Source organism: Drosophila navojoa, chromosome 5 (assembly GCF_054131105.1).
Source record: "Drosophila navojoa isolate 15081-1374.11 chromosome 5, UAZ_NAV_1.0, whole genome shotgun sequence".
Classification (NCBI taxonomy): domain Eukaryota; kingdom Metazoa; phylum Arthropoda; class Insecta; order Diptera; family Drosophilidae; genus Drosophila; species Drosophila navojoa.
The window spans coordinates 3,473,716-3,497,481 of NC_142893.1; the positions used below are offsets into that span (position 1 = coordinate 3,473,716).

The 23,766-nt window shown below is 43.1% G+C and overlaps 5 protein-coding genes across 5 annotated transcripts; 3 read left to right on the forward strand and 2 right to left on the reverse strand.

Moving 5' to 3' along the window:
* The first annotated feature begins 100 nt into the window (after positions 1–100).
* On the forward strand, positions 101–9,064 carry NAT1 (N-acetyltransferase 1). The gene is made up of 4 exons (XM_018103975.3): positions 101–255; positions 3,104–6,471; positions 6,542–8,433; positions 8,502–9,064. The coding sequence occupies exons 2-4, from the start codon at positions 5,714–5,716 to the stop codon at positions 8,678–8,680; spliced, it is 2,829 nt and encodes a 942-aa protein (XP_017959464.1). The 5' UTR covers positions 101–255; positions 3,104–5,713; the 3' UTR covers positions 8,681–9,064.
* Positions 9,065–9,350: 286 nt separating this feature from the next.
* Positions 9,351–10,231, forward strand: LOC108653496 (proteasome assembly chaperone 4). The gene has a single exon (XM_018104006.3). The coding sequence runs from the start codon at positions 9,667–9,669 to the stop codon at positions 10,117–10,119; it is 453 nt and encodes a 150-aa protein (XP_017959495.1). The 5' UTR covers positions 9,351–9,666; the 3' UTR covers positions 10,120–10,231.
* Positions 10,232–15,788: 5,557 nt separating this feature from the next.
* On the forward strand, positions 15,789–17,398 carry sug (sugarbabe). The gene is made up of 2 exons (XM_018106650.3): positions 15,789–16,334; positions 16,526–17,398. The coding sequence occupies exons 1-2, from the start codon at positions 15,934–15,936 to the stop codon at positions 17,268–17,270; spliced, it is 1,146 nt and encodes a 381-aa protein (XP_017962139.1). The 5' UTR covers positions 15,789–15,933; the 3' UTR covers positions 17,271–17,398.
* A 211-nt stretch (positions 17,399–17,609) lies between these two features.
* Positions 17,610–20,923, reverse strand: LOC108655001 (uncharacterized). Its single transcript, XM_018106648.3, has 5 exons — positions 20,545–20,923; positions 20,286–20,476; positions 18,641–20,213; positions 18,443–18,582; positions 17,610–18,366 (listed from the first exon to the last, which is right to left on the reverse strand). The coding sequence occupies exons 1-5, from the start codon at positions 20,610–20,612 to the stop codon at positions 18,191–18,193; spliced, it is 2,148 nt and encodes a 715-aa protein (XP_017962137.1). The 5' UTR covers positions 20,613–20,923; the 3' UTR covers positions 17,610–18,190.
* A 342-nt stretch (positions 20,924–21,265) lies between these two features.
* SCCRO3 (defective in cullin neddylation 1 domain containing SCCRO3) lies at positions 21,266–23,142 on the reverse strand. The gene is made up of 4 exons (XM_018106812.3): positions 22,941–23,142; positions 22,740–22,871; positions 22,341–22,674; positions 21,266–22,286 (listed from the first exon to the last, which is right to left on the reverse strand). Exons 1-4 carry the CDS (start codon positions 23,122–23,124, stop codon positions 21,926–21,928), a joined length of 1,011 nt encoding a protein of 336 aa, XP_017962301.1. The 5' UTR covers positions 23,125–23,142; the 3' UTR covers positions 21,266–21,925.
* Between the last annotated feature and the right edge of the window lie 624 nt (positions 23,143–23,766).

Genomic DNA, 23,766 nt, shown 5'->3' on the forward strand with positions numbered 1-23,766 from the left:
ACTTATATTCAATTAAAATAACTACATGATTCATTCAAACTGTCAAATATATACATGCAACTAAAATTGATTCGATGCCGACATACGTGCCTCTCAAATTTAACGATAGTTTCACACATCGATATTCACAGAAATATCGTTGAGCTCGCCACCCATAGCAGATAACCGATAATACCGTCGATTGTCTTGCAGCACGTCGGACTGGTGGTAGTAATTTTCGCAAAAAAGTTGCCATACAGTCAGTAATTTATAGAGGTTAGTACAATAAAGACAGAGAAAGTTCACAGCCTACTAATATTAATATACTTAATTTGTAAATGGACAAAAGCTAAAGTGTGTAATATTGGTTTGAATTGTATTGCAAAGTGTGCTAAGGTTATAACAACGAGTGTTGAACAAAAAAATTAGCCTCAAAAATTTTTCCATGATGTACGATGTACATTAGGAACGTCCTCGTTTCAGCTTCCTCGCTCACAGCAGCAGCAGCAGCAGAAAATTCACGTTGAATCAATAAATGTGTAATAATGCCGCACTATTTCGTCCCTAAATTGTGAATTCGTATAGCTTGAGTTAAAGAAAAAAGTAAATGCGCTGCATGAAACTTACAAAGAAATCGAAATCAAAAAAAAGAAAGAGAAAAAATGATTCACTCAAAATACAAAGAAATGTATTTGTATGTATGTATGTCTGTATGCATATACATATGTGTGTAGGTAGATAGAGCGAGAGAGGAGCAGCAGCAGCGGCAACGTCAAGTGCTAGCAAACAAAATGGCGGCGGCAGCGGCACACAGCGGAAAACTGATGTTGACGTTGCTTTGCTGCATGCTTCTGTCTCTCTTTCCTCTCTTTTCTTTGTTGAGTTTTGAGTTTTTCGATTCGCTTTCAATGCAGCTTCATTTTGATTTTCCGTGTGTACGCGTTTTATCTTCGAAAACAGCCACACACGTTTGTACGCACACACATGTAGCAGCATACAAACACAGCTGAGTGTATGCGTGTGTGCACTTTGTACGATGTGCATGACGAAAGCATTGAAAAAAAAAGAGAACAAAAAGACTAAAAGAATAAAAACTAGATGCAAGGCAAATTGAAAACAGGCCGGGTTATATGTAGCTTTAGCAGAAAACGAGGGCGGGTCATTGGATTAAATAGAGAGTAATTTACGCGTTTGCCAACTAAAATACAATTTTATATCTCTGCGAATGTATGTGTGTGTGTGTGAGTGTCATTGGAAATGGCATCAGGTTTTTTCTAGTGGGATTTACTTGAACGGTTATGCACGACTCACTTGAATTGAGGTCAAAATCATCCACAACTGGGTCTCTTTGTCGCGGCATCGGGTTTTGGTTCGTTCGGGTCGGGGTCGTCGACGTCTTTGCGCTGCAACGCTCAAGAAAGGGCGGCAATATGTATGCGTACTCTTTTTTGGGGTGGTTTTACACTTTGGACACTATTTGGGGGGTGCTTGGAAGGCATTTAAATGCAGCCACACGTACACACGTATAAACCTCGGCATACATATATGGACTAAATGCAAATCAGGCTTCAGGGTTGCTTTGGGTGGGGAGCTTTCAAAATGCAAAATCTTGCTTAAACTTTAGCAACTCTCAAATTGTATGCGAGTGTATGTGTGTGCTCTCTTTGAGGGAAAATCGCATAAAGCAAAAGTGTAAAATTTACCATCCATATGTGACTCATGGCGCAGATGCGAAATAATTTGAATGTTGTTTTTTTTTTTCTTGTGTTTAAGCTAAGCACCGCTAATCAAAAAAACAACAACACACCCATTTAGTACACTTTTATTGGGGTCAAGAGACTTTAATTCGATGGCGCAGAACGGAAACTGCGAACCAACGAAAGCTCTAGCAGAGGCCAGAAACCTCTATACATACACACTCAAACTCATACATTCGCAAAGGCACACGCACACACTCAAAGGACACTGACACTGAGAAATTTGCTCGCTTATGCGCAGCAGCAGCGTCTAGCGAAATGGGTACACACATACATACATACACGCACGCTTGAATATGTGCATGTGTATGTGTGTGAGTTTTTGCGAGATACGTGAGCATCCACACATCCCAGTTTGAATTTTTATACACTTATGCCCATACACTTACATACATATGTATATGTATGTATGTACATAGAGGAGGAGTTCAAACTTGGCAAACAGAGCGCGCGCAAACAAAGAAAAAGCCAACAAAGAACAAAAGCGAACGACCTGGCCGACCAGTTAGTTGCCCCACTCAATTTGTTCGCTTATTAAAATCAATTTAAGTGCATTAAAAAAACTGTGTTGCTGTATATTGAGCCGCTCAAGTAATTGCATTAATAATATGTACATTCATTTCATGAAATGCACTGTATTTGCGCATTGTAATGGTGCTGCACGGCAACACTGGCACGTAGATGTACAGCATATGTACATACAAACATACATATTGAAATTTCCCCAAGTTGAGCAGAGAACGCAGTTATCGTTTGTGTATTTGTGTGTGGCGCTCAATTGCGTTGCGTCGTGTGTGGGGGAAAAGTGAAATAAACTTGAAGGTGTTTTACGAGGTTATTTTCATTAAAATTCCAGTTTTAGACTTATGATAGTTTGCCATTGCCAACGGCAAGTGTGCCAGCGAGCATTGTCAAACTACCGTTATTTTTAGTAGTAAACCAAAGCTTTAAATTCGAGCGTAACTGAGCGAAGAAAACGAACAGCTGTACCCCGAGCCATAGTAAGAGCCAGAGCAGCTTAATTAACACTTATGGGGCATTTATTAAATTCCCCACAAACACACTCGCATTCTTATATGCAGGCATAAGCAAATGAGAGAGCCTGTGTGAAAAGTAATTTCAAGTGAATTCGATTTACAGATTTCTGTTATATTTATTATTGTTATGAATCCGCTCAGTTTTCATTTGCACATTTGTCAGTATACGCTTGTACAATATATATTTGGACCATATCACACAACTTTGTCTCGTCAATATATATTTTTGTTTGTTCATATTATTTGAAAACTGTTACTAATCCCACCTTTAGCATATCAATATCGCTTCTAATTAGAATTTTGGCACGACCTTTTCTCATTTATCAACAGGATTCCTATAAGCGTAAGCGGGAAGCAGCAACGGAGCAGACAATATCCGATTAGACAGGAATCTATCTAACTATACAAATTACATAAATTAAAAACAAACAAATATAAATAAAACATCTGGCAAAGCGTACGCAGAAACAAATATCGAAGGAGACGTAGCAGAAGAGAAAGACAGATTTTAGGACAAAGCAACCGAAGGGAGCCCCATCAATTATCAAGCAGCTATACATATACAGCTTAACATATATATTCACATATATATATTTATATATCGATATATATATATATATTTTTGTGTGTGTGTCTCTGTGTGCGTGCGTGTCTGTGTGTACTATACAAAATTTTTGTTTTGTTTCGCGTGTGTTGTGTTGTATAACACCACACAGGGAGAGCACAGAGAGCCAGAGCGAGAGCGAGAGGCAGATCAAAGAGGATCGACATACCAAGTGCACCGTTAACCAAGAGCGTGAGCGCGCTAGGAACAGCGAGCCCCTCCTGTGAGACGAGAACCCACGAATTAATTTTTTTTCGCTCCCGAGTCGATAGAGAAAAATTATCACCATTCCACTATCAACGTACGACGCCGCTCCCCTTTTGCACACTTACGACGATAGTCCGCAGCGTTGGGCTAACGGTACTAGCAACGGGCATCAGGCAGGCGTCATCATAGATCAGTTCCGCCACAGCGCCAAAACGATCACCATTGAGGGAGGCACCAGTACCGGTGACACGACGAGCATCGGCGGCGGCGGCACCAACACCAGCAGCAGCGTCAACAGCAGCAGCAGTGGGTGCGGCACCGGCAGCGGCGGCGTCAACGATTTGCGTTTGATAATAACGTCGTCGAAACCAAACGATATTATCGAGCGCAATTACGAGCAATTGAGCAATCGCGGCGGTGGAGGCGGAGGCGGCGGCGCCGTTTTAGGCGTCACCAGCAGCAGCAGCAGCACCGGCAATAACGGCAGCGGCGGTACCGGAGGCCAAACACCACCGACACCACTATCGGCATTAACAACAACCACATCGACAACACCAACAACGGCGTCAACCATTGGCCAGAAGACACTGCTGAATACCAGTCCGAATCTATTGCCCATCACCACAGCGACCGATACGTTCAATAATCTCAAGAATCTGGTGAAGATTGACAAGGGCACAAGCAGCAACGGTGCGAACCACAACGGCGGCAATTATCGTGGCAATAAATCAATTGGCGGCAACGAATCTGGACTGAGTGGTCGCAACGGTAGCCGTTCAAGCACTGGTTCGATCACAGGTGCTAACTCATCGGGCACTGGCGGAGTTGGAGGCGGTGTAGGAGGACAGCAAATTGGTGGCCCTAGCGGACACTACTCCAGTGGCTATAATAAGAATACCGTCAAAATTCGTCAACACGATTCGGAGCTAAGCCCAAGGCCTCGACGATCATATCAAAACGATTCGTCGTCGTCGCGTTACTATAACAAAAATAGTGACATTTTGGGTGCAGCGACTGGCAATAATAATAGCGGAGGCGTCGGCATTGGCGGCTTGACTAACGGCAGTCAGCAGGCAGCTGATAGCAGCAGTTATAACGGTAGTCTGGGAGTTCATCGTGGTAGTCGCAACAACTATCACTCGAGCTCCTCCGATGGCGTCAGCTACAATCGAAATCTAAACACAAACTCCTCGGCGGGCGGCAACAGCAGCGGCAGCAGCTATCGCGCCTCGCATCAAGCAACTGGCAGCGGCTCACGCTACGAGACGGTCAATGGCAATGGCAACAGTAGCAGCAACATCAACCACAACAGCAGCAGCAGCAGCAGCAGTAGCAGCAGCGGACAACAGCAGCAGCAGCAGCAACAACAACAACAACGTCATTACGGCAGCAATTCGACAATTGGCAATCCAAATAAATCAAACTACGGCTCACAGCGCAACGATGGCAGCGGCAGCAGCAACCACAACAACAACAATAATAACAGCGGCAGCCTGAGTGGACGCTATCAACGTGACGACTATAGCCAGCGGGACAATTATAGGGATAGCTACGCAGACGAATCACCGGCACATCAACGCTACAGCGCAGGTGGTATAGGAGGAGGAAGCGGTGGCAGCGGCGGCGGCCGTTACAATAGTCGAGGCAACAACGACGAGCGTTACGAGCGTGGCCAGAGCTTGAGACACACTGCAGCAAGCAACAATCTGCAACAGCAGCAGCATCAGCAACAACAACAGCAGCAAAGTTATCATCATCAGCAACAGCAGCAGCAGCAATCATACAAGTCGTCTACACCGCCACCAATAACAACAGGAGGAGGAGGAGGAGGAGCAGCATCATCATCATCAGTAACAGGAGGCTCACCATCAATTGGAGCTGGAGCACAGCAACCCATTACCGGACGCTGGATACCGCCATCGTTGCGTCCACAGCATGGCCTAACGCAGAGCGAGAAGAACGATGCAGTTTTCCGACGTGTCCGTGGCATATTGAACAAATTGACGCCAGAGAAATTCCAAGAGTTGAGCGATGAGCTGCTGAAGCTAGATCTGAATTCAATTGTCATACTGAACGGTGTCATCTTATTGATCTTCGACAAAGCCTTGGACGAGCCGAAGTACTCGTCTATGTATGCACAGCTGTGCAAGCGTTTGTCCGAGGAAGCGCCATCATTTGAAAAGGATCCAAATAATTCGTGCACATTTCTACGTCTTCTGATTGCCGTCTGTCGCGACAAGTTCAACAATCGCTTGAAGCGCGATGAGGCCAACGATAATCGGCCACCGCCCGAGAATGAGGCCGATGAGGAGGAGCGACGCCATCTGGCCAAGCAGAGAATGCTGGGCAATGTTAAATTCATTGGTGAACTCCACAAGTTGGATATGCTGTCGAAGCATGTGTTGCACTCATGCATTATGGAGCTATTGGATAAGAAGAAGAAACGTACGGCCGGGGCGCAAGAGATGTGCGAGGACATGGAATGCCTGGCTCAATTGCTCAAGACTTGCGGCAAGAATCTGGATTCAGAACAGGGCAAAGAGCTGATGAACCAGTATTTTGAGACGTTGGAACGTCGTTCAAAATCAACTGAATATCCACCAAGGATACGCTTTATGCTAAAGGATGTCATCGAGTTGCGTCAAAACAATTGGATACCGCGCAAGGTTGGCGGCAGCTCCGAAGGACCCGTCCCGATAAAGCAAATACGCTCGGACGATGACTCCATCATACGCGCCCAATTCGCCAATCGCAATCGCGATATGCGCAACAATGATCGCGACGGCGACAGCTGGATGAATCGCTTCCATTTGAATATACAGCCTGGCGGCTACAATGATATGTTTAGCGGACTCAGTGTTACCGGCGCATCGCCCATTGTATCACCGTGAGTATATATTGATATATGTTGAGGTACAGAAGGTCATACAATTCTTTCTATCGCTCTTTTTCTCCAGCTTTGCCACAAGCAACAATCGGGATCGGGATCGTGATCGCGACAATCGCCAATACAATAATCGTGATCGTAACCGTGACCAGGGCGGCAACAGCGGCGGAGGCGGCAGTGGCGGTGGCAACTACAGCAACAATCGCTACAACAAGCACAACAACCAGAATGGATCTGGCGGCGGCAGCAACAATCGCGATGATTCACGGGGTGGTGGCGGCGGCGGCAGTGGCGGCTCGCATCGTAACAATGATCGAAACGATCGGAACAATGATGGACAGTACGGCGGAGGCGGCAATCAAATGATGCTGGGCGGCAAGGAGTTGGCGCCACGTTTCAAGCGCAATCTGATATCGACCAATCAGGATTCGGTTGAGAATCTGCAAATGCGTCCAGCAGCCAATTCGTTGCTATTCCGCGCCGCCTCGCAGAATCAGAAATTCCCGGCCACGCTGCCCATTTCGACGCCGCCGAGCGGCAACAGTAGCAGCTCATCTGCACAGCAATCGGCCACATCGCAGCTCTCCAATTCGCACTATCCATTGCTGGGCACACCCACATCACATCTGATCACCACTCCGGTGCGACCATCGTCTACGCCCTCGGCGGAATATGGTATCGAGAATCGTGGCCTGCATGCCGTGCAGCAGCTGGGCGAGAAGAGCCTGAAGGCAACATCGTCGTCGCCCAATTTCGGCCAATCGGCAGCCATGGAGCAGGACAAGAAGTTGACAGCAGGATTAGCAGCAAGTGGTAATGATAATAAGGAGCAGCAGCAGCAGCAGCTGGGAGGCAATCCCAAGAATGGCGGCACCGACCGACCGACCACACCATCTGGCTCTAGCTCCGGCAAGCAACAGAAGAAGGACAAGGGACCAAGCAAGGAAGAGTTGGCCAAGAAGGCGCAAGCCTACTTCAAGGAGAAATTCTACTATGAGGAGCAGCAGGAAGCCGATGATGAGCCGATTGTAAAGCAGGAGGTCGCAAACGATGAACAACAAACCGAATCGGAAACAGTGGAAGCCATCAATGGACAACGCGATCAGTTTACGGAATTGGTCGAAGGATTCATTGAGCTAAAACTACCGGAAAAATCGCTCAAGGATGTCTGTCTCAATCTACTGATGGAGGTGCTTGACCGTGTCAACGATGTTTACTTGGAACGTGTCGTGCGCTTCTTGCAGACATTGCGCAAACAGGCCAACATCAAGCCAAACATCATTGTTGAGATCTTCAAGCAGTTGGTCAACAAGATGAACGAGCGCGAGGCACTCAACCCACGCATCACAGCCCTGGTCGCCGCCGTGCTCAGCAAGGCCGTCTGCGAGCCGGCTCTGATTAAGCTTAACGACATTGCCAACTACACGGACAACGGACAACATTATCCATTGTTTTTGCTGGTGCTGCAGCAGCTGCACAAGACCATTGGCAAGGATGCGCTGGAGGAGAAGTTCCGTGCTAGCAAGATTGATTTGATGAACAGCCTGCCCGAGGTGGATCGCAACAAGGAACGTTTGGCGGAAATTCTGGAGGATCGACAGCTATCCTTCCTCTATCCGTTGCTCAAGGTGCAGGCAGAGATGCTGAAGCAGCTGCAAAATGATCCCAATCCAAGCAATTTCTACAAATGGATCAAGGCTAATGTGGATAACAAGTACTACAAGGACCCAGGCTTCATTCAGGCACTCATGACCGTTGTGGTCAAATACATCACCAAGGAGACAACATTGGCCAGCAACGTGGATCCCAAGGAGCATCCCGAGAAATCAATAATACAAAAGGAACAAAACATGCTGGAGACCTACAGTCAAATGCTGCAAACTTTCCTGGGTCAAAACGAATTGCAATTGATGGCGCTTTATGCACTGCAGACTTTCTGTTATAACGAGAACTTTCCCAAGGGTAAGATATATATATAATACCTTATTTCTATGGCTATATACTAATAATCTTGTTTCAATTATTTGCAGGCATGCTTTGTCGCTGGTTCAAATATCTCTACGACTTCGAAATCATTGAGGAAGAAGCATTCGTTACCTGGAAGGAGGAGATATCGGACAAATATCCAGGCAAGGGCTCAGCATTGTTCCAGGTGAATGCCTGGTTGACCTGGTTGCAGGAAGCTGAATCCGAGGATGACGAAGATTAAAGCGCCCTATAATCAATAATAACCCAACACACACTATATATGTAATAACACTTTCTATATATATTTATTCGCAACCAGCTAAAACGTAAAGAAAAAAAAAAAACAAAAAAAAAATCACTAAAATTAACCATTAAAAAAATTTACAAAAGTAAAAAAAAAAACGAAAAAAATTCCCATTTAAAAATCACACATTATATAAACAAGATGAAAGTTGAAATCGCGGTTGCAAAAATGTTAGTCAAATTATAGTAGAAAAACGCTACAAGTTAATCCAAATTATTTGATATTCATTCAAGTTCAAGCAACTTTAATAACAATTAACCAATAACCAATATATCTATATATAACGGCAATAGACGCAAACGTAATAAAAAACAAAAACAACATTTATGATATTTAAATCGAAACACGTAAACTCATATATCGTATATAAATTAATTAGTGAATTTCATTTCTAACAATTAACCCTGAACTGATTTACATGCACTAAGTTCTCTTTTTTTTCTAAATATGAACTTATCGTATTTTCTTTGCTAATCGCAAACAGAAAGTTCTCAATATAAATATATATTCTCTTAAGTAGTATAAATCGAAGCTGAAACCCGCTCCACATCATTATATCCATGGAGCTTGTATCGAAATCGTAATATGTATTTTAACTCAAAAAAGAAAACGCCTACATTTAAATTACGAGCCTTAATAAAATGGAAACAACACTGCGAACGGCGAACAAAAATGTGTTTTAACTCAGCTGAAAGGCGGGAAAGCGAATAAAATTTACTAAATTTAAATTGGATTCGCTTTGGCGCGCAAATGTCTGCGCTATTCAACACAGTAAGTAAGCTTTGCAAATGAGCTTGCAGCCCTGCAAAACATTTGTTTGTTTAGCAACACTGTGATCTAACAAAAAACTGCATTTCATTGTAAATTTCTAAAGTTGTAGCAAATATTAAATTTGTATTAAGTAAAACAAACCAACTATAGACATGGATAGCTGTGCTGTTGCGCAGGATGCTTGTGGCGATATTGCCAAGAAACAACAACAACAAGCACCAGCAGCAGCAACTTCGGCTACGGCATCGAGTCTGCCCTTTGGCTCGCACATGGCTCAACTCGTTGTGGGCTCTGTGCAGGTGACATTGCGTGTGCTGAAGATGAACGGCAGCACACTGATATTCCTGGGCACTACAGACGCGGAGAGAGTGGATGAGTTTGCCATGGCGATGCCATCACGTCCGCCCAGCAAGCAAATCGTCTCCACGACATTTCTCGGCGAGAGCGGGCAAAGCGATTCTCTGGTGCTGGCCAACAAGCTGGCCATGCGCTACGGCCGTCAATTCTATGTGAGCTTCAATCTGCAAATGGACGCCGTTACACGCGCTCAGTTCGAGGCGGCATTGGTCAGCTATATGCAGAAGAACCTGGAGATGTTCGTGTGAGGCAGCCGCAGCCGCAGCAGCTGTTGCTGCTACTGCTGCTTTTTTCTCAATGTACCTCAATATGTATTTATAATTATGATTAAAAAACAGGCAAATGTATTGCACTTATTTATATACCAATATTTCAATCCACACACGCCGTGTGGTTCAATGTTTATTTTGGTTCGCCGCGACCCCACGGACCTCACCCAGGGAGCTGTGGAGTCGGAGTCGCCGGCTCCAGACAATGTCGAAGACAGTTCGATATGCATCACAAGTTCAAACGTGCGCAAAAAACTCAATTAGCTACGAATTGTTTAAAATTTAACTGAAATAAGACTGTTATAAGAAAAAAAAAACTGTGCTACTGGACTACGTGTAAGTGCTGTGCGCAGTGTTGACTAACGTGTGTGTGTGTGTGTGGTACAGGTGTGATTGGCCTTAAATGTCTCTGCACGTGTATTGAGTGCTTCCTGTGGCTTATCACGAAAACCTCTGACCCCCCGCACCTCTCTTCCGAAAATAATAAACAAAAATTAGCTTGATAAGTTAATTTTTTTTTTATATAATTTTTTTGCTGCGCGTGCTGTGAACTTTTTTGGCAGAAATGTAATTGGAATAAGAGATTGCATCAGGTTTATTTGTTGTTGTTGGTTGTTGTAAATATATATATGTGCTATTTATCTATTAATTGATGATTGTTGAATTGTTAATGCTTATCATTGTTTAATAATTTGGAGTATATGTAACATATTTGCTGTAAAGCTAACTTCTAAGGTTAACTAAAATAGCTAAAATATCAAAATCTATATCACCTTAAACTTTATTAGAGTTAGCTATCTTTCAGTTATATAGCTAAGAGTCGGAATTCATAAATACTTTTTTCCTATTATATCTACTCCATTGAGAAGTACCAGAGGTAAATCTAGCTTTAAATTTAAATTCTAGCTAAAATGTTTCTTTAACATAGCAATGCATTGCAATGCCTTAAGCTGGTGTAAAGCTTAAAGTCTAGCCTTGCTACTTACGGTTATTTTAAAACCCAGTTAATATCATTTTTATTCAGCTATAGCCCTACTAATCTATCATTCTAGACTTCTAGCTTTTTCTTTCTTTTTTTTTTTTTGGTAGCCAATCTTTGCGTGTGGAAACTTTTTGCTTCATATTTTATAACAATGAATTTCATAAATATTTTTTTTTTTCGACTCTAATAATAGGCAGTCTAGACGAGATATTGTCAGCAGTATCAGCCACAAGAACAACAACAACAACAACCACAATAAAATCAGTTAATAAATATAGCACATGTTGATATAGCCATTGGGTCTACTATTCCAGCTACTACTACTACTTCTGGCGGCTCCCATGAAAGTTTTTGCATGATATTCCATTTTCATTTTCATTTGGCGGTTTGTTTTTTATATGCCCGCTCAGGCAATGTAGGGAGAGTATATTGGCATTAAGTACAGCTCTTCGTAAGTTTATAAGCACAATATGGGCCTTTACTGAATAGCTCCACAAATTGAATTTATAAAGACTCTACGGAGCTGCGAACGAGTATGCGGCAGTCTGTTATGCCCAACTGCAGTGCTCTAGGCTATATATATATTTTTTGCATATCAAAACTGTCTGCTATTGAGATAACATTTTGGGACCAGACAGCGCGAAACAATGGAGCCTAGTTTCATGCCCCAATTGCATGCAAAAGGTATTCGATATTTGATTTTGATGCGTTTTATATTTTTGGCCAGACTTTGGACGTCTGCCTATGGGCGAGGGTGGCTTGTACGATTCATGAATCTATTCACTTTAAGATATGAATTGTGATTATTTACTTTTAACTTCTTTTATCTAAATTTGCGTGACGCGCCTTTTTTTTCGTAGACATTGAATGACTGCCTAAAAGCGAGGGTACTTTGAGAAATTTGTAATTTTAACTTAAAATAAAAACTTAAAAATATGTTCGAAAAAATGCTAGCAAAAATATATGTTAAGCAATTAAATTAAATTAATAAAAAACAATACAAATTTAAGTTTTTATATGTATAAATATTGCCATCTATCGTACATATAAAAATGTTACGATTGCAATTCGTTTAGACTACCCTCGTATAACCTACATAATATATTTCTAATAACATTTGATGAAGTTGTGCTTATATTAAAGTTGTGGATAATAACTTGTGTTGCTCTAGCATTCACTCTCTGGACTTATATAAACTATACATAGATACTAGATAGATAGTTGAGGTAATACACCTTATACATTTATATACATATATGGTATATATGTATATTGTGTAGCGAAAATGAGAGGCTGGGCTTTTGATAAACAATCTAGAGAGTAATACGAGTCTGGGTTTAAGCGTACGTACGGCCCCAATATGCACGACTCGTTCCGGCTTATCGCATTCCAGTTTGGCACCTCCGCACAAACCCAATCAGCCAGCCGGCCAGACCCAGTCAGTCAGTTAGACCCCTGGGCTGGTTATCAGCTCAAGTATATGTTGTTATAATTTGATAGAAATATTGAACATCATTATATGACAGTGCGACCAGTGAAACTGGAACGATCCAGTTTCAGTCTATTCTGCTACATTGCGGCGCACTTGCTGGGGTTTGTTTTCATTTATTTGCGCTCATACCCTATAGACGATTGATAGTGGACAATGGGCGGCATGTGCTTCATGTAAAAGACGTATGCTACAGGCAGAAGCAGGCGTGGCAGACGGCCTTATGAGTCATTTTTAGATTAGGATCACAGAGTTGATTTGAACTTGGACAATACAAAGAAGTTTAACTGTATTCGATATCTATTTTATATAGCCCTCCAATCGATCAATATCTTTATCAAACATCCGTTAGTTCTTACGCTCTAAGAGCTTGAGTCAGCATAGACATAGATAGGCCTCAAGTAGACCTTAATCACTTTTTGGACTCCTTCTGGTCCACATGGAGTTTAACTGAACTCTGAAACTTATCCATTACCCAGGATATCTTCTAGTCACGCACACCCGCTTGAACCATTTGCACTTGGTTTATTTGGAATTTTTACTACGGAAAAATGTTGTGCGCCGCACGCGTTCACCTCTATGAACGCGAGGTTTCTCCGACGCTTATCTGTCTCAGGGATGCTGTTTCTTTAGCATCTTCTTCATCTGCTTCTTCTTCTCCATCTTCAGCTGTTGCCGGACAATAGTTGAGCTCAATTGTGTGGCCGCTTATCAACTGCGAAGCACAGCTCGCGCCATACAAAGTTCAGTTTGTAGCTTTCAGGGGAACCAGAAATCCAGATTTTTAGTATAGATCCATAAATATATGTACATATGTGTATACATACATATATATATATATATTTCTATTATATACATATAATTTCGTTGTTTATATGATGGAATAATACACATGTTGTGCAATAAATTGGGGTCAGGGGTATCGAAGTTTTTATATTGTATTTTTATTTGAATATTTTTATAAATATTTTATATTAGCTAAGCATCTATAGGGGAATATTCATAATAATGATAATAAGAATAGAGCTTCAGATAGATATACTAAATTCGAGCTGTTATGCTATAATCTAAACTCTGTTATACGGTTATATATCCACGGTATGTCTTATATGCAACAATCCCTCTGTTATACCACGATCTTACTGATATTCTTGAGTGTAGCTGTCATACCAGAACTTTGCTCATATATAACAGGCTGTTTATAGAGCTTATAGGGTAGCCTGTTCCATAATCTGTTTGTTATATATGAGCAGAGCTATGGTACTATAATCTGACAGGTATACTATAACCTTTCTGATATCCTCTTACTTGTGTAGTACACATTCTTAACTAGCTTGTTATACTAAATTCGCGCAGTTTACGTATAACAGTCACCTAACCTCATTAAAACTGACTGTTAGACCTTGACCTTTTATTTATAAAAAAAAAATACCTAGTATAATAGCGAAACGTGACAGCTATACTAAATCCTAGTCATTATATATGGGCATTAATTTGGAGTTAAGATAGGAGCCCATTCACATTATATATTTATACCAACCGTAACAGGAAATATACCAAAAGCCGCAGCTTTTATTGGCTCTCAGTCAACAAATATCTATACTATAGCTAAGAATTTATGAATTGGTTTTGTAAATCCCTTCGACAGCACCTGATAAATAACACAGTTAGCCGTATCAAAAACTTGTACTTCAACCCAACAATTTTATCGAGCTTTAATTACGATGCGTAGACGGAAAGGCAAGAAAGAATGTCGCAACTGTACTTCGCGCCTGTTCTAATGACAGTCCAGAGGGCGATTCCCCGATTTCATATCTGTAAGTTAATCTAAAAATAAATCATGACTTTGTCTTTTCGTTTTCTTTTTGCGCACTTCGATTACAAACTTTGGATGCACCTGTTGCAATCCACTGACATTGAACACTAGGTGGGGTCAGATAGTGTTGGCTAGGCGAGTGGGGTGCAGTGAGACGCGGGGGGTTGGCGTAGTATCAGGCGCCCTGGGCTAATCGTAGACACTGATGTCATACCATTTCCGAGTGCTTATTTATGTAAGGCCCCCGCGATCGGAGTAGCTAGCTGGGCTGGCTGAAGCGCAGCATATGTGATTCACTTCCTATCAAATGGGTAACCAGACTGTTTTGCCAACTGATAAGAGTTAACCACCCAGCAGAGCTGACGGCGGCAAGCACCGCGCACACCCCGTCCACAGCCGTGGAAGACGCTAGAGACGCAACAGTCTGCCCATTGATAAGATGGCTGGGCATTGGCGAATGCCTCGACTGTTCCAAAAGGAAAACAACAACAACAACAAGAACAACAACAACAACTATAGACTGAGTGAGCGTCATCGTCGCAGATACGGCTGGCATTGTTTGTACATTGTTGACTTGGCCCGAACCGCAACAAAAAAAGTCGGCTCGGATCGATAACGAGAGCATGAAACGTCTTTATCTGCACCGTAGCACAGTCAACAGCTGTGGGGGAATTTCAGCTGAGGCGCTTGTGCGACTCGACCGAGCGAGGTAAGAAGAGAGAGCGACAGAGAGGGCGAGAAAGTACGAAGTGCAATTTCCTATCGCAGCTGCTACCCCCGCAGAGAGCTGTTGACTTTTGTTGCTGTTGTTGCCGCGGTTGCTGCTGCTGCTGCTGCTGTTGATCATTGCCCACACACATGCCAACTTGTCGACGGCTAGACCGATTTTCCACTTGTGCGTCTCGCTGATAAGGCGCTAGTCACGCGCCCGCCCACCCCCCTTCGGCGTACAGTGGCCAAAACGGTGCGCCACTCACGTACATTACATGTGCGCCAGATGAAGCTGACTACGCTCCACTCCACTCGCCTCCTCACCACCTCACCTGTTTGCTATCTCTGGCATGTTTAACACTTTGCTGCTGCATGTTTCTACGCACACGCAACTAACTTGGCCCATAGTTTTGGTTTCTTCTCGTTCGTTATTTTCTTTTTTTTTTTTTTTGGCTAGGTTCGGATGTCCGACGGTGCTTAACTGCTCGATTGTTCGGCTCCCCGTCTCCCGCTGGCCTGTCTGCGTGCACAGCCTTCGCTTTGGGGGCTGCCTGATAAGCGCCGATTGTTTCCCTCTCCCTCGCTCACGCGCTCTATCTTTTCGCCCTCTCTCGCTCTGGCTCCTTATCGTTTTCAAATAATACACGAATGTCTGCAGGCGAGCGGCTCATTCGTTTAACAATCGCTCTAGCGAACACTACGCAGCAATAGAGACAATAAAACAAAAAATCAAAATATTAAATCAAAAGAAGAAAGATTTCAGACCCAACTAACACACACACACACACACACGCAATGGATATCCTAGTACAAAAACCCATCTTCTCCAATAGCGCATACTACGAGCCACCCTCGAGTGTTGTCTATACGCCGTACAATACGCCGCCGTACATAATACAGCCGGTGGCCGGCAGTTGGCTAAGTGAACAGCAATTGCCGCAAATGCAATACGTCAGATTCCCAACGCCGCCCATAACACCGCCAAGAGCTGCACCGACTGCTGACGCCGTTTCCGTTTCCGGGACCGCTTCTGCTCCAGCTTCACGCACACAGTCCGTCATCATGAAGTGCCCCACTTCCGGCTCCGGCTCTGGCTCTGGTTCTGGCTCACCCACACACACGTCCTGCAGCGATCAAAGCGGCAGCAGCAGCTGCAGCGACTGCGACTTCATATGCAATTGGCACGATTGCTCAAGGTAAGCTTACAGTCGAGCTCATAATAATGCGTAAACTTCAATTTGTTTAGAGAGAAAAAAAAATCACTTGATAATCGCTTAAAAATCCATAAAAATACTATTTTTATGCTTAAATATTTACTTCATTATATTTCATAGATATTATTGTAGACATATGCTTTAACACTAGCCTTTCGCCTTTGTTCTTGCAGAGTTTTCGAGTCCCTGGAGGCACTCGCACAACACGTCACATTACGTCACGCCATCGCCTCGCTGCACGACGGCCTCTACTATTGTCGCTGGAGCGGCTGCCAGCGCAGCGATCGGGGCTTCAATGCGCGCTACAAGATGCTGGTCCATGTGCGCACCCACACCAAGGAGAAGCCGCACCGTTGCCATCTGTGCGAGAAGTCCTTTTCGCGTGCCGAGAACCTGAAAATACACATCCGTTCGCACTCGGGCGAGAAGCCCTACAAGTGCCACTTTGAGGGCTGCCTGAAGGCCTATTCGAATTCCTCGGATCGGTTCAAGCACACGCGCACGCACTCCATGGAAAAGCCGTATATGTGCAAGGTGCAGGGCTGTCAGAAACGCTACACGGATCCATCGTCGCTGCGCAAGCATGTGAAGACGTTCAAGCACAGCATTCAGCTGATTGCCAGCCAGACGGCCACCTGTATGCTGGAGGCCAACGAGTCATCCTACACCTGCCTGAAAGCACCTGTTGCACCTGTAGCTGAGTCCACAGCCAACTACTATCTGGATTTGGCTGAGCGTGACAACGTGGCAAGCGATTATTCGCTGCAAGCCAAACACCATAGCGAATATGCCAACTCCTCCTCCTCCTCCTCTGCCACATCATACTGGCAGCACAATTATCGTTATCTACACAGTGAAGACATCACCATGGATATGGATACACCAACGCCGCTCGATTTGCGCGTGCACAGAAGTTAAAGGAGCTGATGTAATTTAATCCTTCCACTTAACTCTAGTCATCAGGCTATTATAGAACTAGCCCTTGTCATTAATATAAGCACTATTATTTAGTTTACAATAAAGACTGTTTTCAATTGAATCACAAACTAATCAAATGTTATATAATTTTCAGCAGAGCAGACAAAAAACACGCATTTCTTATATTTATATCCGTTGAGCTTTCGCCTTTCAAAAATTTAGCCAAGTACAAAACCCAAACAGTGCTGCAAAAGCGTCAAGCTACAGCACATAAACTAATCGATAGGCGATGGATTTCTTTCTATGTATCGCACGCGCCAATTTCAAACGCCAAGCTGGTTTTAATGAAATATGTGTTGACTCTTTATTATATAATGTAAATGCGAAAACTAGAAGAGTTTTTTGTTACAACAGTTTTTAAATATAGATTCCTCCATTTACATTTATTATAGGAATGTTATCTTAGCTAAGTCTACTACATATAGAAACAACTTGGGGAAGGGAAATGGTTAAATAAATAGCAAGGGACAAACAAAACAAATGTCAGGTATTTCACAATTTCAAATGAATACACACTTTTCAAGTTGTATTTCTTAGCTTGCAGCAAACAAGTAGAATGGAATACAATCATTAATATTGCCAGAGCTATCATCTTATATATATATAACGGAACGAATTTGTTTCTCAAAGTTTCTCATTAAACTGCAGTAATTGAGCATACAAGACCCATGGAATAACTTTACAGATAAAGCACATCCAGTGCTTTAATGTTACCTTTTACATACTCTCAATATGTACAGAGCTACAAATCACTTGGCCCTAACCGACTGTTTATATACATATATATATGCATATATATAGTACAAATTAAGAAGAACTATAATATGCAAAGCTATGTATCGGCTGTAAAATTTAGAATATTACGCCCTAAAGAATCTTACAACTCGTACAATATATTGTCGACAAATCGGGCACTCGTTTAACACCTTGCCGCAATTGGTGCAGGTTGCCATGTGGCCGCATTCCAGAAAAACGCACTCAATGGGTGCGTCCATGCAGATCTTGCACAGCTCGTCTGTGGCTAGCTTTTCAACAGCTATATATATGATTATATATATATGGATATATTTAATACATCTTGAATGTATATTTGGTAGAAATTTTCGACTTACCTGGCGCTGTTCGCATCGTCTTCCATAGTCGACACACGCGATCGAGCAGCTCCTGTTTCTCACAGCAGCCTTTGTAGTCGACGCGATGCAGCATTAGAACCTCCTTTAACTGTTTCACAGTCAAGTTCTCCAAGTCTTTTCTGTAAAGTCATTGGTATTTTTATTATCTGACTCTCGTTTACTTCATCCTCTACTCACCTATCCTCAAACTCTTCCAAGTTCACGAAGCGCGAATCCATGCTGTTGGGCGGCTCAAAGCCCAAGGGGGAGGCATACACATGGATGCCCTCATCATCTTCCCAGTGCGTCTCGTGATCATCCTGCGTGGGCGAAAACTCAATCGTAGGTGTTATAGGCATTGGATGCGCAACACCTGACGCACCAGCCTCGACGCTGCTCAGCGGTGAAACAGCGTGACTGTCCGCATCGGAGCACTCTAGAGACTTGGTACGCTGCTCCAGGTAGCTGAGAAACTCTTGCAGTTCACGCTTAATGTCCGCCTCGGACATTTGGGAATTCTCCAAGTGCCGGCGCATTTTTTCCACATGTCGCCTGATGTTCGTTTTATTTTTGCCGCAACGCTGACAGCTATTGGATGCTACCCCAGTTAGCGACGGCTCCGGCTGTTCGCTTAGCGTGCTCAGTGCCAAGCCGTGGAGAGGAGCCACCGGTGATTCGTCGTCATCATCGCTGGATTGATGGCGACGATTCAGATAACCCTCGGAGCGTCGTCGTGTTACCTTCTTAACACGCTGTGGCGGCTGCGGCTGCGACTCTGTTTGCAGCGTCACCTGCAGAATTTCATCATCATTGACTGCATCAATCTCCTGCTGCTGTTGCCGCTGGTCCTGCAGCAGCCGCTGCTGTGGTGGTTGACTGCTACTTGTTTGGTCAAGTATTTGCCACTGATCCAAGTTGCTGCTGTTCGTGTCGGTCGTAGCCTTGCTCTCATCGGAGATGCCGCCAATGGCACCGAGCTCCTCGAAGCTAGATTGTGATGAGGCGTCTGCACCGCAGGCATCCACTTTAGAGCTGAGTGAGCCCTGCTTGGAGTAGCCCGGGCTGGTGCTTGTTGTGGCTGTTGTTGTTGCCGTAGCCGTGGTTGCTGTTGCTACTGTTGTTGTGGTCGGTGTTTGAGCCGCGGAGCTGATCTCCAATGTTGGCCTGCTGGCCGGGCCAGCGCTGTTCTCGCTATTCTTAAGCGATGTGCGTTCACTGAACGTGGTTATGATCTCATCATCCGAGCAATCACACTCCGAGTTATCAGGCTCAGCCTGTTGCAGCAGTCGGGCCGCCTCTGTGGCCAAAGTTCTGCGCTCCTGCGTGGCCGTGGGCGATGTTGTTGTCTGCGTAGAGGATGTGGATGGACTGACATGCACATGCGCTACCTCTGTGGAGTTGGTTCGCGGTATACTAGGCGTCCGCGTAGGCGTCCGCTGGACACCACCAGCACTGGCATACGTTGGAATTTCTCTCGTGGACACGCGCGGCTGCTCAAAGATGTGTGTGGGTGGAGTTGTTGCTCCATTATCATTGGATGCCTGGCGACTGTTTGACGTAGATTTGGAACTTGATTTTGTGTCAAAGGACGCTAAGGAATCACTGATATTGTCACTTAGATTGGTGAAAAAGTTTTGGCACGTTTGCTTCAGACTGTCCATGGGATTGGCTTGGCCGCGGCCCGGACTCTGGTTCTGATTAGGCGGACAGCCTCTCTCCCGATCCGACTGAGCGACATGCGTCAACACCAGACCAACCAGCTCTTCCTTCTCTGAACAGTCCAAAAGACAAAAACCAATTAGATTGTCTATAGATATATATGATCGCAGCGGCAAACACTCACCCAGACAGCCTTCAGTGGAAATATGTTTGGATTGCAAATAGAATATTAAATCCTTCGGCTTTAGCTTTAGCAAATCCGTGCGCAGCAAAGGACGTTGAGCGAATATTGCACAGCGCTGGCAGCGACGCGACGTCGATGTCAACGTCGTCGCCGCTGTCGTCCCAGTCAGGCAATTGCTGCAATAATAGCGCCTGCAATAAAGCATTTTAATGGGATGATAGAGCCAAATAAAGCTATTCAATATCAATTTTCGACTTACCTGCAGTCGAAACAGCTGCGTTTACGGCGAAATACCGTGAATTCAATGCCACAGCTTTCGCAGGGCATCTTCCTATTGGTGTGTTTGTGTGTGTCTGTGCGCGCGTGTATGTCCTTTCGATCGAACGTTACCTTGCCCTTTGCTCCTCTCTATGACCAACTCTTCATCGCAATTTCTGTTTTCAATGTCAAATCGTGAATCAATCCGCATAGAATGCGCGTAATATTTTGACGCAGTTGAAGCGCCACTTAGCTTATGTATTTCTTTCACACAGCTACTTACTCATCGGGGCTATAAAGTAAATAGCCAGTGGATTTTTACAATTTTTTATCAATATGCAATAAGTACGCACGTACATATGTATTTATGTGCATATGTTTGTGCACAATAGTCAACACATCACTGGTAAAATCGATAGGCGCGTAGGCACAACAAATATCGATTGCTCTATCGATAGTAAAAAAACGCTCCTATGAATAATTAAATAAATTTAACAAATAAATATATTTAATTCAATTGAAATGAATAGAGCTTAATTATGTAAATTATCGATTTTCTGCAATTTGCACGTTCGTTTTACAACTTAAAATAAAAGCTTGGCACATATGACACAAATATTATTTGAAGTTTAAAGATTTGTATGAATTTGTATTAGTTTATTTTTATTTAATTCACATCCACTACTTAGAGCTAAGTATGTAATTGTAATGCAATTAAATAGTTAAGTGCCATAAAATGATGCAATCTTTTAATATTTTGCTTTTGTTTGTTTGTTTCTTTTAAATAATACATCAGTTAATTGCTATAATTTATATATATGTATATATATATACGATTTTGCACACATTGAAAAGGTGTTTGCTCTTCTAGTTGAATCAAGTCATTTAGTACATATACTATATACACATGTGGTTTCGTATGATTGAGCTTTTTCGAAATTCTTGTTGATAAGTCTTTAAAATTTATAAACAAATGCGTCCATTGCCCTTTTCATTCTTTCCTTTTAAGTGTTAAATTGTTTGCAGTTTAAATTATCAGCTAGCTGGCTGTTGTCTGACTGTCTGGCTATGAGTGCAGTTTTCTCTTTTGTTGTTCGAGTTGGTTGTGAATCATCCAAGCAGCGCCAGCACCGCATCGTTTTGATCTATGACCGACTACAAAGGTGTTGCAACTTGCAAGTAAACAAAAACAAAACAGAAATCAAAAGATATCGATACGAGACAGGGAGTGTGTGTGAGAGAGAGCGCGTAAATAAATATCGTCTTTAAAATTGTACAGATTTAAATTTCTATTGAACGTCGCTTGGCCCTTCAAATCGGTTCTGAGTGTGGGTGTTCTGGGTGTGTGGCTGTGTGTTGGGCTACTGTCTGACACACTTAAACTATGACACATGACGCATATCTCCACCGGCTTTGACATGGCATTGCAATGGATCATCATTGTTGTTGTCATCATCGTGGACGGTGGCCATTTCCAGAGCACGATTCTTTTCATATTCGACAAAGTCATCGAAGAGACTTGGCCACGCTTCGGTATCATCGTAATTGTCTATATCACATTGTTCAGTAAAATTGAGGTACATGTTCCATGTATCCTTGGGTATGCGTCGTATGTTCGGATGCTTATCGAGGAAGTTAACCCAGTTTGAAAAGAGATCAGGTGTTTGTACAGTGAACACAAGTTTCCACAAATCGATTGCCATGTCAAGCGATAAAACGCGCTGATCTGGCTCCAAGCCGAAACTGCAAAACAAATACACATAAATATAAAATACCTTTTATAGCTTATTGACCTACCGAAAGGTAAAACGATAGAGCTGCTTAAACATTTCCGAATCAACTTTAAGCATCTCAATTGTATGCTCAAGTCTTAAACGTATGCTTTCAATTGAGTCTGCACGCATCTTATGGAGGCCATCGATGAACTCCGTTCTGGTGAATCGGCACATCTGTGAGGCATCCAAGCACCAGGCAAGCACAAGTATTGCAAACTCATCCGGCTGATAATTTAGATCAAGGCATAAACGTTCAATGCCATCCGTGAGTATCATATCTTCTTCATCGGGATCTCTGTAGATCTCAAAGAGTTTATTTAGCGCTTGAGGTGACACCTCCATGGACTCTTTGACTGCTGTAATGACAATAAATATTTTTATAACCTCATTTTATATATTGTTTCTCTAATGTTTCACTTGCCAGTTGTTATTATGTCGCTCATGGTTGGCGCACTGCCATTAAGCAAGCCTAAGGACTTAAAACTATTACGTTTAGTATCACAATTGTTTGCTGGCTTGAGTGGAGTTCGATTAGAGAGCAATTCATCAGTTTCTGTGAAAACAAAAATAAATAAATAAATAATCAGGCGTAACAAATATATTTCAGTCAGAAATCTCTTACCTCGTGGCCTGTCGTTTGCATTAGATTGAACGATGTCGTAGCAGTTGCCAATGCTGGTGGCCGCTTGGCAGCTGTTGTTGGCGTTTAGATTTTGCAATGCGTTTGGTAATGATTGGCTTGTTGGCAACGTTGGTGCGGCGGACGAAGACGACGACGACTGGAAGCATTTCAGGCAATTGCCCATAGTGCGATGCACGCTTCTTCAACGGGCCGATTGGACTTAACAATATTCTATGAGTTGCTCTTTTGCTTTTGATTTAATTTGTTTTGTGTGTGTATGTAAGTGTAATTGTTTGTGTGTATGCGTGTTGACACTTGTCTATATTTTAACTTGGCTACTATGGGCTATGGCTTTCAGAGTGTGTATGTGTGTGTTTGTGTTGATATTAATTACTTAGTTAGCGTTAGCTCGCCTTGACATTGACTGTTGACATTGGCACTGGAATTTCCATGGAACGTTGACGAGCTTGTGCACGCGGGAAACGCTAATGCACCATTGATGCATCGAGCATATGCTAAAGAGTTCCTTGTTGCTGTTTCTACTGCTGCTACTACTGATGCTGTTGTTATTTTGATGCCTCCTACGCAAACTCATATGTGTGTATGTATTTATGTATGGGTGTATACATACACATATACATATGCAAGTGTAGTAGTCAGCAAACCACCACAAATGTGCGTGAATTCGTCAGCCACAGTGTATTTCACATTTTACATGTATGTTCTATTGCACCACATTACACATAGTAATCCATATTCATATTTATTTATAGTTTTTGATAAGTTTTTTATTTATATTTATGTTTTGTGTGTGTCTCACGAGGCT